The 15,153-nt window shown below is 44.6% G+C and overlaps 1 protein-coding gene across 1 annotated transcript in view; it reads right to left on the bottom strand.

Annotated features, from left to right (window-relative positions):
- Positions 1-15,153, bottom strand: part of AHSG (alpha 2-HS glycoprotein) — a 92,934-nt gene that overhangs the window by 25,492 nt on the left and 52,289 nt on the right. Inside the window, exons 4-5 of the mRNA XM_078666528.1 lie at positions 9,274-9,437; positions 6,570-6,683 (exon numbers count right to left, since the gene is read on the bottom strand). Of these exons, the coding sequence (XP_078522654.1) occupies positions 6,570-6,683; positions 9,274-9,437 (278 nt within the window). The remainder of the gene's footprint in view (positions 1-6,569; positions 6,684-9,273; positions 9,438-15,153) is intronic.

The following is a 15,153-nucleotide window of genomic DNA, read 5'->3' as shown; positions in this document are numbered from 1 at the left end:
GAAGGGTTGGTTGTTGGTCCAATTTAGAATAGGATCCAAAAACCTCTGAAATTCACTGAAACAAACAAAGGTTAAAGTGACAGTGACGTAATTATTAAGTTTTGGAATGAGACATGAGGTAATGTTGAAGCAATTAAAAAAAATTACTGAAATACACCAATTATTGTTTAGTCACCTTCCTGAACCAGTTTTTCACAGCACTAGCTCAAGCTTCACTCCAATGCCCTGAGCTTAAACAAAGTCACTAGAGCCAAGCTGAATTTGCACCACTTGCTTCTCTAGTGATAACCAGACCTGAAACGGAATATTTAGCTCATCGAAAACGTGCTTCCAGGTCAGTTTTGGAAGGTATATCAATGTCCAGCTTGCTCTCAAAAATATCCTTTGACATTTGGGCCACAATGGATCACAATAAATTCCTGAAACATGGCTCCAACAAGGGTGCCGCTGGCAGAAAGAGGTGTTTTAATCTCAATGATATAGGGTCTTTTGCAATGACATGAGTAAAAGTAGTCGTGAGGGGCATGTGGAATCCTTAGCATGTAGAACATCAATGCTCATATTTACATTTCTTAAGACCTATATAATGATGGTATTCTAGTCTTGGCCACCTGGTCCACCAAGGATTCCAAGAGGCGTTTATGTGACTCGTTTATGAACTATGTCACTTTATCAAGCGCTGAGCCTTATTGGTGATTGTAACTTGCGTGCTGGCAAGGAGGCGGGCTGCGTTGACCCTGACTCCTATGAAGTGACAATATGATTGGATATTCTCTAGTGTCTAGGAGCATCTAATCCACAATGTGCTAGGTCACAGAAGGCTTAGTGTAAAAGGGCACAGCCACCACCAACCTTATGTGAGCAAGAATGTCATGCTCTGTAAATATGTAATATATAATTGTCCAACCCTAACCGCTTTTTAAAATGTAATCTTTAGTGATTTGCAACTTGTATATATGTAACTCTAACCACTAGTATCTGTAGTAGACGTATGCATTTACTACCATTCTTATGTAAATTTAGAGTTTTTCTGTTTGTATCTTATCCTTGAGTGAATTTTCAACTTGTATATATGCAACTAAAACCACTAGTATCTGTAGCAGACGACTGTACTTACTACCATTCTTTTGTGAATTTAGAGTGGTTCTGTTTGTATGTTTTCCTTGAGTGAATTTTCAACTTGTCTATATGTGACTCTAACCACTGGTATCTGTAGTAGACGTATGTAGTTACTACCATTCTTTTGTGAATTTAGATTTTTCTGTTTGTATCTTTTATGTAACTCATGTACTCCAAAGTCTTTATGTAATGTAACTGGTCCTTTTGTAAAGCGTTCTGACACCTTTGGGTAAAGTTTGCGCTATATAAAATCACATTAAATAAATAAAACACCATATTGGGACCACTGCCATTGTAGATCGTCCAAGAAGGAGTAAGGCTCCCGTCAAAACTGTTAAATATTCTTAATCTGCCAAACTTCCAAGCACCTAGAAAACAGCTTTGCAGCACTCCATGTTGTTGTGCAGTTACACTCAGTTATGCAGGTCTTAAACCTCAAGGCCGAGCCAATCCCAGGCTTCGACACAGTTACTACACCTGACTAAATAACTACATCGTTCTGAAATCCTTGTGCTCCAGCCACAAGTCGGAGAAGCCAAAACATTGTGCAGAAAATATAAACACCAGGGCCACAGGACAAACCCAAGGGTGCAGTAAGAGCCACTAAAAAGTCCCATCTTCCTGCCAAATCGACTTCGCTAAAGTCTTAGGGGCATATTAGCAAGCGTGGTTTCACCACTTTAGTGGCCCTTTTCGGCGCTAAAGCGGCGATTTAATTATTGCGCTATCATCAAGGCCTCGTTAACATGCATTAGCGCATTTTATCTTGCTATATAAGCCGGTTTCGGGATGCATCACAGGCCAGCGATATATATCGCTAATTAGATGCGAAGTAGGCGTTCGTTCAAGAACTCCATTAAATAAGTCGTAAACGGGAAACATCCTTTACAACGAAACTTTTACAACGCAGTGCTTTTACAATGTAGGTTTTACAACGAAAACCATTACAACGCATTGCTCTGGGGGGCGCTCTAGGATAGGGAATAGTTTTAATTTACTATCCAACACCTTCCCTACTATCCACGGGGACTGGAGTTGGAATAGTAAATTAAACTATTCACTATCCAGCACCCCAAAGCGCTATGCGTTGTAACAGCATGCGTTGTAAAAACTGCGTTGTAAAAGCATGCGTGGTAAAAGCATGTGTTATAACGTCATACAACCGTCGTAAACACAACTTCGCTGTATTAGCAACACGCCCCTGGACCCGTGAAGCTATCAAAAAAGTCCAGCTAATCACGGTTATCGCTAGAAATTTACACCTGAAAAAAAATGACTTGCCCATCTCTTCAATGGAAGGTGGATTGTCAGCTTCAGTACACACTTGCATATCAGCAAACATTCCATTCACAGGTAGTTTATCGCAGGATTCAGACTGCTATCGCTGGTGTCCACCGATTTCGTTGGATTTTGCATCGCCTCTGAGCGACGCGTTGATAATACACCGCAAACAGGGCGAGAAAATCCAGCAATATGCGGCGATACAAAAAGCGCGCCAGCCTCGGTTTGCGATGATTATCACAGATTGTAGATAATATGCCCCTTAGATCTTTTTACTCGGCTCGAAATTGAAGAGATTGTCCGTCTTCTTGGCACGCTGTCCCCTCCAGCTTCTCTGTTGATCACACTGAACTCACTCACCTCGAATTTCTCACTCTTTATGATCATTTTCTTGCAGACTTTCAAACCCCTATCTGGGCCGCGGTGGCATATTTAGTGTCCACACTACTCTCTCGTCTCTCATACCTAATGGTACATTTTCACTTCCCCACACAGCAATCTAACTGCTTCCACCCAGTGCAGTGAATTGTCTCTTCCTACGCTGTACTCACTCATCCCTAAGGCCTACAATTAATTTCTCTCTCACTCACTGTCTAACATGAGGAGTAACCTTTGCTTGTAGATGGAAAGACCTCATTAGAAATTAAATAACATTTGCAAATTTGCCATTCTAATGCAACTAGCCACTAGATGGCGCAACAGGCCAACTGTACATCAAATAAAGAAACGACCGTTAGGTGCTTGAAGCTCACAACACCCTTCCTCGCTGTTCTTGCCCGATAGCTTGCTGGTGATTTGATTTTGCTACTGAGACTGCCCTTTTCCCAGTTGTAGTAACTGAAGAGAGTTGCTGGGGTAGGAATGTAGCACCCAGTGGTTAGTGGTCAATCAAGAGAGAAACGCCAAGGATTGTTCGCCATAGTGATGACATTAAGGGACATATTTTCAACAAATAGCGATATTTATCGCTAAGTAGGGTTAGCGGCAATTTTTTTATCGCCACGCATCACGGGATTTTATCGCTGAGATAACGTACTATTAGCAACGTTTATCTCAAAAGCGATAAAATTCCCGGCGATAGCGGCAAAATCCGTGAATATCGCTGAGAATACAGCGATATTCACGCATTATCGCTAACAGTGTCATAGCCATTATATCCACCTCCCATTGGATATAATGCCTAAGAACTGGTCTGATAGGTGTTAGTTTTTGGAGATATTTGCGCTTAGCGCGAATATTTCTATCGCTACGCCTGTGTTGATAATAGGCGATAGCGATGTTAGCGACCGCTTTCAGTCGCTAACAGGTTGGGTACGCCCACTTTGCATGTCATTAGCGATAAATATCGCTGACATGCAAAGCGGGCCCCAAACCGATCGCTATCGCCTACAAGCTGTCGCTAACTGCTGTTAGCAACAGCTTGCTAATAGGGCGATAGTATTATCACCGCTTAGCGGCCAAAGTGGCGAAAATTGCCTATCGCCCCCCTTGATAATATGCCCTGATTTTTTAAATATGCCTTTCGCACGACAACGTAAATGTGTGCAACACAAAGGATGGTGTAGTAGAACAATGTGTTATAGCCAAAATAGAACAGTGTGTTAATTATAGCCAAAATAGACTGACATGGACATCAGGCTTGACTTGACATATGTTTGGGTTGATTTGGGATTTTCAATTTTGATCTATTTTCGCCTCTTACATCTGTGTTTTAATGTTCAAAATTATGGACTTAAAATAACCAGCCAACACTTGTTTCGCACTTTAACTGTTGAGCAATGGGCCTTATCAAGCCTTATGGATAATGGATCATTTATTCTCCAGTGAGATGCTGTGCGCAATGCTTTTGTCTTGGGGCTGTTCTGAGGTCTGGCCCCACCCCTTTGTGAGGTGTGTGGACCGCTATGTATCCAACCATCATGGTGGACATACGACTGATGGGTTAGGACACTACCCTGAGTGAGTGCCAGTGGTTAGACTTATTGCAATCAGCCTCCCATCACCTTTTGTGTGTTTGATGTATCGCCCTAAGTGCCCAAGGGAATGCCCAGATGTGGGTCCCTTGATCAATGTGCCACTGGAACCAAGCTGCACCCAACCGAAGCGCCCGAATTAGGGCCAAGCCGGTCTTGGGTTGCTTGTGTTCCAGTTTAAAGTGGGCAGTTCAGGCTGGTATTCCTATTGGAGCTGGGTCAAGACTGATTTGCATAAAACGCTGGTTAATCTGAGGTGGAATGGTGAGTCAAAAAATGATGGATTGGAATGCTACCAGGAGCACTTGCCAGTGGTTAGCAGCGTCCCGTCACCTTTTGTGTGTTCTTTGATTTGCTCCTCCAACCCTAGGAGAGGCCTGAGTCACACCTACTCAGCACCAGGAATCCCTCCCGGGGTACATTGCTTTTTACAAATATGCACAACAAAAGTGCAGAATAACTGGTAGACTACAAACCACAGGGCACTGCAATCCGACCCAGCACATTTGTACAACAAATGGGGGTTGGGAGTAGCGGTACACCACAGATGAACGAGACAAATGTTTCAGGTTTCAATACTTTGTATGAACTACAACATGAACTTGAATATGGTGTCTTTGATGACACAGAGACATCTTGTAATCCCCTCTCCATCTTCTTGTTTGACATTAAAACATCTTTCCACTGTTGTCATGAAGCACTTGTGATACACCAGATTGAAAGAGTCTAATATCACAACATCCCCCATGACAACTTTCTTGTATTAACCCCTCACACTAAATATGCCACATTAATTTCAAGCAGAGGGTCACTTGACATTCAAGTATCTACTTAACGCTACATTTGTTTGCCATTGAATAGGTAGAGTTGAATGGTAGACCTTTTACTGGATTTTCCAGCCATATTACGAATTTTGGTTTCAAGTTACCTCTCAGCATTTACAAATGGCTTGCGTTGCACTTTCATCACACAAGGTGACAGAAGGCAATGCAAGCCATTTGGTGGGATTTACTAAGGCACGCAAAACAACCTTGGGCCTCATTTATGAAAAGTGACGCATCGCTGCGTGAAAACAGCGATGCTTCACTTTTCACTGTGCACTCCTTGCGACACCAATGATGCGTCATATTTAATGTATGACGCATCATGTCGCAAGGAGTTACAGATACGTCAGTATTTGTGACGAATTTGTAAGCGCAAAAGTGACGCATTGCTGGAGTGTGTCACAAAAGTGACGCAACTCCAGCAATGCGCCCTTTCATATGGGGCAAGCCCCATGTGAAAGGGCCTGCGTCACTCTTACACCTGCTGTGGGGCAGGCACAGGATTTTGACGCAACGACGTCCTAAAAGTGACGCAGTGAAATCTCATAGATTTCACTGCGTCACTTCTACGACCCTTCCTTGCGTCAATACGCCCCCCTTGCATACATTATACCTGGCTCAGGTATAATGTGGCGCAGGGGTTTACAAAGTGACGCATCTACCTAGATGCGTCACTTTGTAAATATGGTGCAACAAGGCACATTATTTACGCTGCTGGTGCGTCACAAAAAGTGACGTACCGGCGGCGTAAAAGTGACGCACGGCCTCATAAATGAGGCCCCTTGTGTGGCTGTGGGGGGCTTAGTAAATCCAGAGTAACACCAAGCAGCTTATATAGCTGCCTTGCGTTACTCTTTGTTAAGGAGGCGTTCCATGGGTGGAGCATGGGCTTTTCTATATATCCACACATGGGCTTTGATGCAATCCCAGATTTATCAAGGGTAGCAAACCTGGGATAGCATAACATTTGGTACATGTTCTAAACAGAGGCTTAATGAGGATAAATATCTTCATCTCTCCTTGTTATTTCCTCTTTCTAAGTGCGCTGCCGCACACATAAAAGGAAGGAAATGTGTCAAGGGATTGTTTTTGTGCAGGAAAGTGCCCCTTCCTGCACAAAAACAATCCTGTCTGCAACCCTGGAACCCTTGCACCATGCACAAAGTGCATCAGTGCTGGAAGAGAGCAGGAATGTGTCATGTCTTAGCAGATATCACCTAACATGGCCCAGGAAGTGTCTTGCTGCGTTGCATTGCATGACTTTTTCATAAATTTGCCTCACACTTTTCACTAGTTAAAAAAACAACCATTGCCAACCATTTTCCCACTTCAATTTTCAGGTAGCCTGAATATGGCCAGATATCAGACTTACTTCATCATCCCCGGAAAGTCTCACACAGCTATCGGAAGCATTCTTGGCATCTTGAGTGGTGCAGTTAGTAGCCACAACAACAAACTCAAGCTCCACAGCATTCTCTGGAACAGTCTAATCACAAAGGAAATAATGCATTCAGTGTTTCTGACCAGAAATGATATGCCTTCGATCTTGACCTCTGTAAACAAGTCATATTTTCGTATGTAAAAATTACATTTTAGTGTAGACATGTTGATTGAGTCACCAGGTTCTCTTTTAGAATTCTGACAGACATGCACAACCCCTGAGATTAAAGATGTCACCACCACTCTTTTAGAATGTTGAATTTCTGTAATGTTGTTTTTCTAAGACAAGTATATATGAACGAGATGCTGAAAAAGAGAATTGAATTCCGATACCTATTCTTTTTCAAAGTTGCTTTGTGATGATACCCATGTTTATTCACATGTCTGTGTAAAATACATACATTGATCAATATACAGATTCTACAAGCACAAGCTCAAAGGTACTGGCCCTTTGGGGCCACTGAGGTCTCATGTTATTGTATGCCTCTGATTGCTACTGTGGAAAAGATATTGTTTATGTTTTCTTTTCATTCCACATTTTCACAGGAGGTTGTCTATCTGACTCCTATTGGGAAACAAGCATTGTCAAAGCCAACATGTCTGGCCTTTGCAAGCTAACTATTATTATTGTTGTTATAATTAATTATTATTATTTTGATTTCTTTCTTGCAAATATATGCAGTAGAAATCAAAGGGTAAGAGCAATACAAGGGGCCTGATTATGATGTTGGCGTTGAGGCGCCGGCTTACCCCGGAACAGCACCACCAAAGCTGTGCATGGTCCACCCACCAGATTACAAGTTCAACTCATGTCTGACGGGCTTTCCTTTTGCCGTTGCCATGGGGGTGTCCTGAAAACGGGCACTGTAATGAGAACGCAAAATCAGTTCCAGCATGGCATGGACTGTGAAGTCCATACCGTGCTGGAGCTTGAGGAGCATGCAAACAGGGGGGCAGATGTTGTGCCCCTGTGAATGCATCCCCATGGCGGCGGGGGAATGGAGGCCCTGGTGGTTTCTCCATAGCCAGCCTTTTCATTGCAGGCTCACTGCCTTTAAAAAGCTAGGGTGGGGAGACTCATAATATGCTTGGCGGACGACGGGGTCCAGCCTTGCCTATTGGATACCCCACTGGATGTCCACTGTGCCACCAACAGGGAATGGCAGTTCCCTGGTGCAGCTGGTGCAGTTGTGCAGTCTGAATGGCTGGATCGGAAAAGGGAGGCCACAGGACAGCCACTACTGCAACCCCGCAAGTCTGAATTTTGCTCCAAAGTATAAATATCACAATGCATAAATACATTTAAAACAACTTGAACTCAAAACAGCAATGATAAAGTGATTAGTTTATGAGCCTAAGCACTTCAATGGACACTTTTCCAAGCAGGTGTGCTTAAGTGCAAAATAAAAAATGCCATCACTCATAGTGAAGTGAGCCAACGGCTGAAGAGGGCTGACCCATTTTCCTCATGCTGTAGTCTGTAATGGGAAGAAGCAAAATGTGAATGACCCTTAAGCAGACTAATTAACAAGGCAAGAAGGTTGACTGTAAGCCTCTCATTGTTTACATATGCATGTATTTTTCAATATGATTTTGTTTTTGTGGAAATCATGAGGCTGGCAAGACAACTAAAGCAATCTCTCCTCTCCGTAGTTCTACAATATGTAGAATTATGCACAGTGAGAATAGGAGAACGGTGTTGAAGGTCATTACATTACTAGATGTACACTCACTAACCTGCTTCACATGCAGATTTCTAGCAGTACCACTGGGAATGCATGTGATTTACAAAGCATAGTAAATCTGTAGCCATACGTATATGTACTACAGAGTTACTACTTCTATTTGAAGTGGTCACAATATGTTTTCAAAATAGAAAATAAAGTTCTGGAAGACTAGGAGAATATAACCTATTATCCTATTGTATCCCTTCAAGAAAAGTGTTGATGGCTGTGCAATGGAATAAATTAAGCAAATATATTTTTGTACTGGCCTGATGAGAAGGAGACTATTGTCGGATGGTGTCCTGGGCCAAGGTTCTGCCTATTCCTCAGCCAAAGGCCCAACTGGAACTATTCCAGTTAAAATTCTTATTCTTTCCGGGATGTATGTCCCGGGTTCCCAACGCAATAGCTCAGACTGTGTTATGTATTTAGTTGAAATTTCTGCTCTGCCTGTTTGATTAGTTTTTGGGTTAGGATTATCTTAAAGTTATGAGATAGGGCATGGGTTGAGTCAACAGTAAAACGTGATAATACATGGATATTGTAAGGGCTGGGCAAATGGGCAAGTATAGGGTTAGTTATATGGGTAGGAATAGGGGCTAAAAAGAGTGAGAAAATGAGTTAGGGCAAAGGTGAGGGTTAGAGTTAGTGTTAGTAAAGGGAGAATAGAAAAGCACCATGTTTATCATGTAGCTCCTTATTGTAGGGACCGTTTTGCAACAGACATTGACCTAAAACGTGTGGTAGGTTCAAGGGAATGGATTTATTGTCGTTGTAATTAGTTGTCATGGCATTTTCTTTCATGATCTAGGATTAAGCTGGACTACATCATTTCTCATGTTTTATGTGGGTGGAATATCAAGCTTAGTCATTGGCTCTTCAAATGGTGAATGAATCGCGTTTGATACATACCCAAATTCTAGCACGTCCAATTTCATGAAATAGAAAATAGACATGGTCATCAGGACCGTTGACTTGCTGGAGTAAAGCATCAACAGCTTCAGCTACCTGCGTGTCATTCATCCGTGCCAACAGAGGGCAGGTTGGACAAACGCTTTGAATATCTTCTGCTGAATCTGAAAGATGAAGCACAATTATAGTGGGTTGTCAAATACAAGATACAGATCATGTTACTGTTTTGAAAGATACCATATGTATTACTTTTCTTCAAATTACATATTTCAAGTCCTTATTTGTCAATTGCTTTTTGCTCCTTTGTGTTGTATGCAACATTTTAGGGGTTTTCGGGCTATTTTTTAACCATATTGTGGGAGATCTCACAATAAGTCTTGAATGTTTGCACCTTTCCTACCCCCCGTTCTCCCATTTAACAAGCCAATCTGTGCTCTCTACCAAAATTTGTTTCTGTTAGGATATCACCTGTACTTTCTTTGACCATACACCTTCTAACAACACCACCTGCTTGCTTCCTGCACACCCTTTGTTTTTTTTAATCTCAATTGTTGAGATAAAAAATCCTTTGATTTATATTCAAACCTCCTGTGATCAAATGAAAAAAACTGATAGAAAATCACTGACTTTCTTTGGATAACAAGTTGTTAAACTTAAGGCAGGGCCATCACGACTTGTTGAATTATACCACACTTAATCGCTTAGTGGTTGTGACAGGGTGTCAGAAGAGAACGGTCATCATTATTTGAATTAGGGTTATCAATTGAAGATCATTCTGGCACAAGTAGTTAATCCTCTTGCTAAATGTGTAGAATTTATAGAGTTCAGGGTGCAGTTACATGATAGTCTATCTGAATGCCAATCAGAAGAAACTGAAGTGCTAGTAATTCTATCAAAAGTTTTCAGAGTCCAAGCAGTTAGGAGTAGAAGATGTCCTAATAATAAAGGAGAAAGAGAGAGAGAGAGAGAAGATGCATTTACAATCTGTACTTACATTGTGGCAGATTCAGTCATTTTGTTAAACATTGTAGAAGAGTACCTAGATTATTCACGATTTAAGCACTGATGAAACTATCTACAGATAGACAACAGCCAGCAGAAAGCTAGATTCCTTGACAATGAAGGAGGCTGGCTTGTCGAGTGAAAAAATTAAGTTAGTTCCAAAAATGGATAGTTAATACAATGCGTTGGGCAGCAGATCATTCCCTTAAAAATTATTTTGTTGCATGGACAGGGAAACACGTTTTCACAGTGTTTAGACTCTGAAGCTTTAGGGATTTGTATAGATATGCAGTTTGCCCAATCTTTACAAGCTCTAGTAATTAAGGAAATGGTTCTCGATTAGATGAAGACAATTGATGGGTCTGTGTTATCCTCAGGTCTGGTGTGGTTTGGTATGCATATGATTTATCTGATTTGTTGTGGAAGTCATCAAGAGAAGATTTATTTTGATTTGATAGACACTCCTCAGTTCAAGTTTATTTTGCATATGCTTTGGTTGACTTACATAATGTCTTTATTGATTGGGCGATACAAAAGGGGATGATGGACGGAGCGTTTGAGCAAATCAAACCCTCACCCCCAGTCAACTGATCTGGGTTTAATCCATCACCATTCTTTAGCCCACTCAGCCACCCCAGTTCAGACATGACCATATGCAAATCAGTCTGACCCTGTGCCTCATGGGAACAGTCCAGCCCGAACTGCCAAGCCATGTCTTCCCTTGACCGGAAACAAGCATCCTGGGACCGGTTTCGGATTCCTAATCCTCATCAGCCAGGCTATCTTGAATCCAGTGGCCAAGTGAGCAAGGGACTCACGTCTGAGCATACCCTGCCACACTTAGGGCGAACAAAGCGATACAAAAGGGGATGATGGACGGAGCGTTTGAGCAAATCAAACACTCACCCCCAGTCAACTGATCTGGGTTTAATCCATCACCATTCTTTAGCCCACTCAGCCACCCCAGTTCAGACATGGCCATATGCAAATCAGTCTGACCCTGTGCCTCATGGGAACAGTCCAGCCCGAACTGCCAAGCCATGTCTTCCCTGGATTCAAGATAGCCTGGCTGATGAGGATTATGAATCCGAAACCGGTCCCAGGATGCTTGTTTCCGGACCCGGGAAGACATGGCTTGGCAGTTCGGTCTGGACTGTTCCCATGAGGCACAGGGTCACACTGATTTGCATATAGCCATGTCTGAACTGGGGTGGCCGAGTGAGCTAAAGAATGGTGATGGATTAAACCCAGATCAGTTGACTGGGGGTGAGTGTTTGATTTGCTCAAACGCTCCGTCCATCATCCTCTTTTGTATCGCTTTGTTCGCCCTAAGTGTGGCAGGGTATGCTCAGACGTGAGTCCCTTGCTCACTTGGCCACTGGATTCAAGATAGCCTGGCTGATGAGGATTATGAATCCGAAACCGGTCCCAGGATGCTTGTTTCCGGTCCAGGGAAGACATGGCTTGGCAGTTCGGGCTGGACTGTTCCCATGAGGCACAGGGTCAGACTGATTTGCATATAGCCATGTCTGAACTGGGGTGGCCGAGTGAGCTAAAGAATGGTGATGGATTAAACCCAGATCAGTTGACTGGGGGTGAGTGTTTGATTTGCTCAAACGCTCCGTCCATCATACTCTTTTGTATCGCTTTGTTCTCCCTAAGTGTGGCAGGGTATGCTCAGACGTGAGTCCCTTGCTCACTTGGCCACTGGATTCAAGATAGCCTGGCTGATGAGGATTATGAATCCGAAACCGGTCCCAGGATGCTTGTTTCCGGTCCAGGGAAGACATGGCTTCGCAGTTCGGGCTGGACTGTTCCCATGAGGCACAGGGTCAGACTGATTTGCATATAGCCATGTCTGAACTGGTGTGGCCGAGTGAGCTAAAGAATGGTGATGGATTAAACCCAGATCAGTTGACTGGGGGTGAGTGTTTGATTTGCTCAAACGCTCCGTCCATCATCCTCTTTTGTATCGCTTTGTTCGCCCTAAGTGTGGCAGGGTATGCTCAGACGTGAGTCCCTTGCTCACTTTGCCACTGGATTCAAGATAGCCTGGCTGATGAGGATTATGAATCCGAAACCGGTCCCAGGATGCTTGTTTCCGGTCCAGGGAAGACATGGCTTGGCAGTTCGGGCTGGACTGTTCCCATGAGGCACAGGGTCAGACTGATTTGCATATAGCCATGTCTGAACTGGGGTGGCCGAGTGAGCTAAAGAATGGTGATGGATTAAACCCAGATCAGTTGACTGGGGGGTGAGTGTTTGATTTGCTCAAACGCTCCGTCCATCATCCCCTTTTGTATCGCTTTGTTCGCCCTAAGTGTGGCAGGGTATGCTCAGACGTGAGTCCCTTGCTCACTTTGCCACTGGATTCAAGATAGCCTGGCTGATGAGGATTATGAATCCGAAACCGGTCCCAGGATGCTTGTTTCCGGTCCAGGGAAGACATGGCTTGGCAGTTCGGGCTGGACTGTTCCCATGAGGCACAGGGTCAGACTGATTTGCATATAGCCATGTCTGAACTGGGGTGGCCGAGTGAGCTAAAGAATGGTGATGGATTAAACCCAGATCAGTTGACTGGGGGGTGAGTGTTTGATTTGCTCAAACGCTCCGTCCATCATCCTCTTTTGTATCGCTTTCTTCGCCCTAAGTGTGGCAGGGTATGCTCAGACGTGAGTCCCTTGCTCACTTGGCCACTGGATTCAAGATAGCCTGGCTGATGAGGATTATGAATCCGAAACCGGTCCCAGGATGCTTGTTTCCGGTCCAGGGAAGACATGGCTTGGCAGTTCGGGCTGGACTGTTCCCATGAGGCACAGGGTCAGACTGATTTGCATATAGCCATGTCTGAACTGGGGTGGCCGAGTGAGCTAAAGAATGGTGATGGATTAAACCCAGATCAGTTGACTGGGGGTGAGTGTTTGATTTGCTCAAACGCTCCGTCCATCATCCTCTTTTGTATCGCTTTGTTCGCTCTAAGTGTGGCAGGGTATGCTCAGACGTGAGTCCCTTGCTCACTTGGCCACTGGATTCAAGATAGCCTGGCTGATGAGGATTATGAATCCGAAACCGGTCCCAGGATGCTTGTTTCCGGTCCAGGGAAGACATGGCTTGGCAGTTTGGGCTGGACTGTTCCCATGAGGCACAGGGTCAGACTGATTTGCATATAGCCATGTCTGAACTGGGGGGCCGAGTGAGCTAAAGAATGGTGATGGATTAAACCCAGATCAGTTGACTGGGGGTGAGTGTTTGATTTGCTCAAACGCTCCGTCCATCATCCTCTTTTGTATCGCTTTGTTCGCCCTAAGTGTGGCAGGGTATGCTCAGACGTGAGTCCCTTGCTCACTTGGCCACTGGATTCAAGATAGCCTGGCTGATGTAAATGTAAATGTAAATGTAGTTGAGCTTATATAGCGCACAGCTACCCGCAGTGGGTTTCCCGGCGCTTGGTTAGGGAACCCTTCCTGGTATTCCCCTGTGAAATAGCAGGGTATCCACAAGGTGAAAGTCAGGCATCCCGCCGCGAGGGGCCGTTGTGGAGATTAAGCAAGCTATTGCCCAGAGTCGCAGAGTGTGAACCCGTGAGTCGAGGAGGCACCGGGGCGAGAATTATCGAGTCCGTGGAATTTTTAGCCCAAGACCCGCCGAGGCGGGAATTGAACCCTGGTCCAGGACCGATCTCAGCTTCCGGGTCTGCTGCCTCTAACCCCTGAGCCACACTTCTCCATGAGGATTATGAATCCGAAACCGGTCCCAGGATGCTTGTTTCCGGTCCAGGGAAGACATGGCTTGGCAGTTCGGGCTGGACTGTTCCCATGAGGCACAGGGTCAGACTGATTTGCATATAGCCATGTCTGAACTGGGGTGGCAGAGTGAGCTAAAGAATGGTGATGGATTAAACCCAGATCAGTTGACTTGGGGTGAGTGTTTGATTTGCTCAAACGCTCCGTCCATCATCCTCTTTTTTATTGCTTTGTTCGCCCTAAGTGTGGCAGGGTATGCTCAGACGTGAGTCCCTTGCTCACTTGCAACTGGATTGAAGATAGCCTGGCTGATGAGGATTATGAATCCGAAACCGGTCCCAGGATGCTTGTTTCCGGTCCAGGGAAGACATGGCTTGGCAGTTCGGGCTGGACTGTTCCCATGAGGCACAGGGTCAGACTGATTTGCATATAGCCATGTCTGAACTGGGGTGGCCGAGTGAGCTAAAGAATGGTGATGGATTAAACCCAGATCAGTTGACTGGGGGTGAGTGTTTGATTTGCTCAAACGCTCCGTCCATCATCCTCTTTTGTATTGCTTTGTTCGCCCTAAGTGTGGCAGGGTATGCTCAGACGTGAGTCCCTTGCTCACTTTGCCACTGGATTCAAGATAGCCTGGCTGATGAGGATTATGAATCCGAAACCGGTCCCAGGATGCTTGTTTTCGGTCCAGGGAAGACATGGCTTGGCAGTTTGGGCTGGACTGTTCCCATGAGGCACAGGGTCAGACTGATTTGCATATAGCCATGTCTGAACTGGGGTGGCAGAGTGAGCTAAAGAATGGTGATGGATTAAACCCAGATCAGTTGACTGGGGGTGAGTGTTTGATTTGCTCAAACGCTCCGTCCATCATCCTCTTTTGTATCGCTTTGTTCGCCCTAAGTGTGGCAGGGTATGCTCAGACGTGAGTCCCTTGCTCACTTGGCCACTGGATTCAAGATAGCCTGGCTGATGAGGATTATGAATCCGAAACCGGTCCCAGGATGCTTGTTTCCGGTCCAGGGAAGACATGGCTTGGCAGTTTGGGCTGGACTGTTCCCATGAGGCACAGGGTCAGACTGATTTGCATATAGCCATGTCTGAACTGGGGTGGCCGAGTGAGCTAAAGAATGGTGAT

The sequence above is a fragment of the Lissotriton helveticus genome, chromosome 11 (assembly GCF_964261635.1).
Source record: "Lissotriton helveticus chromosome 11, aLisHel1.1, whole genome shotgun sequence".
NCBI lineage: Eukaryota > Metazoa > Chordata > Amphibia > Caudata > Salamandridae > Lissotriton > Lissotriton helveticus.
The sequence above is the reverse complement of the archived record's forward strand: the minus strand, read 5'-3'. Positions and strand labels throughout refer to the sequence as shown.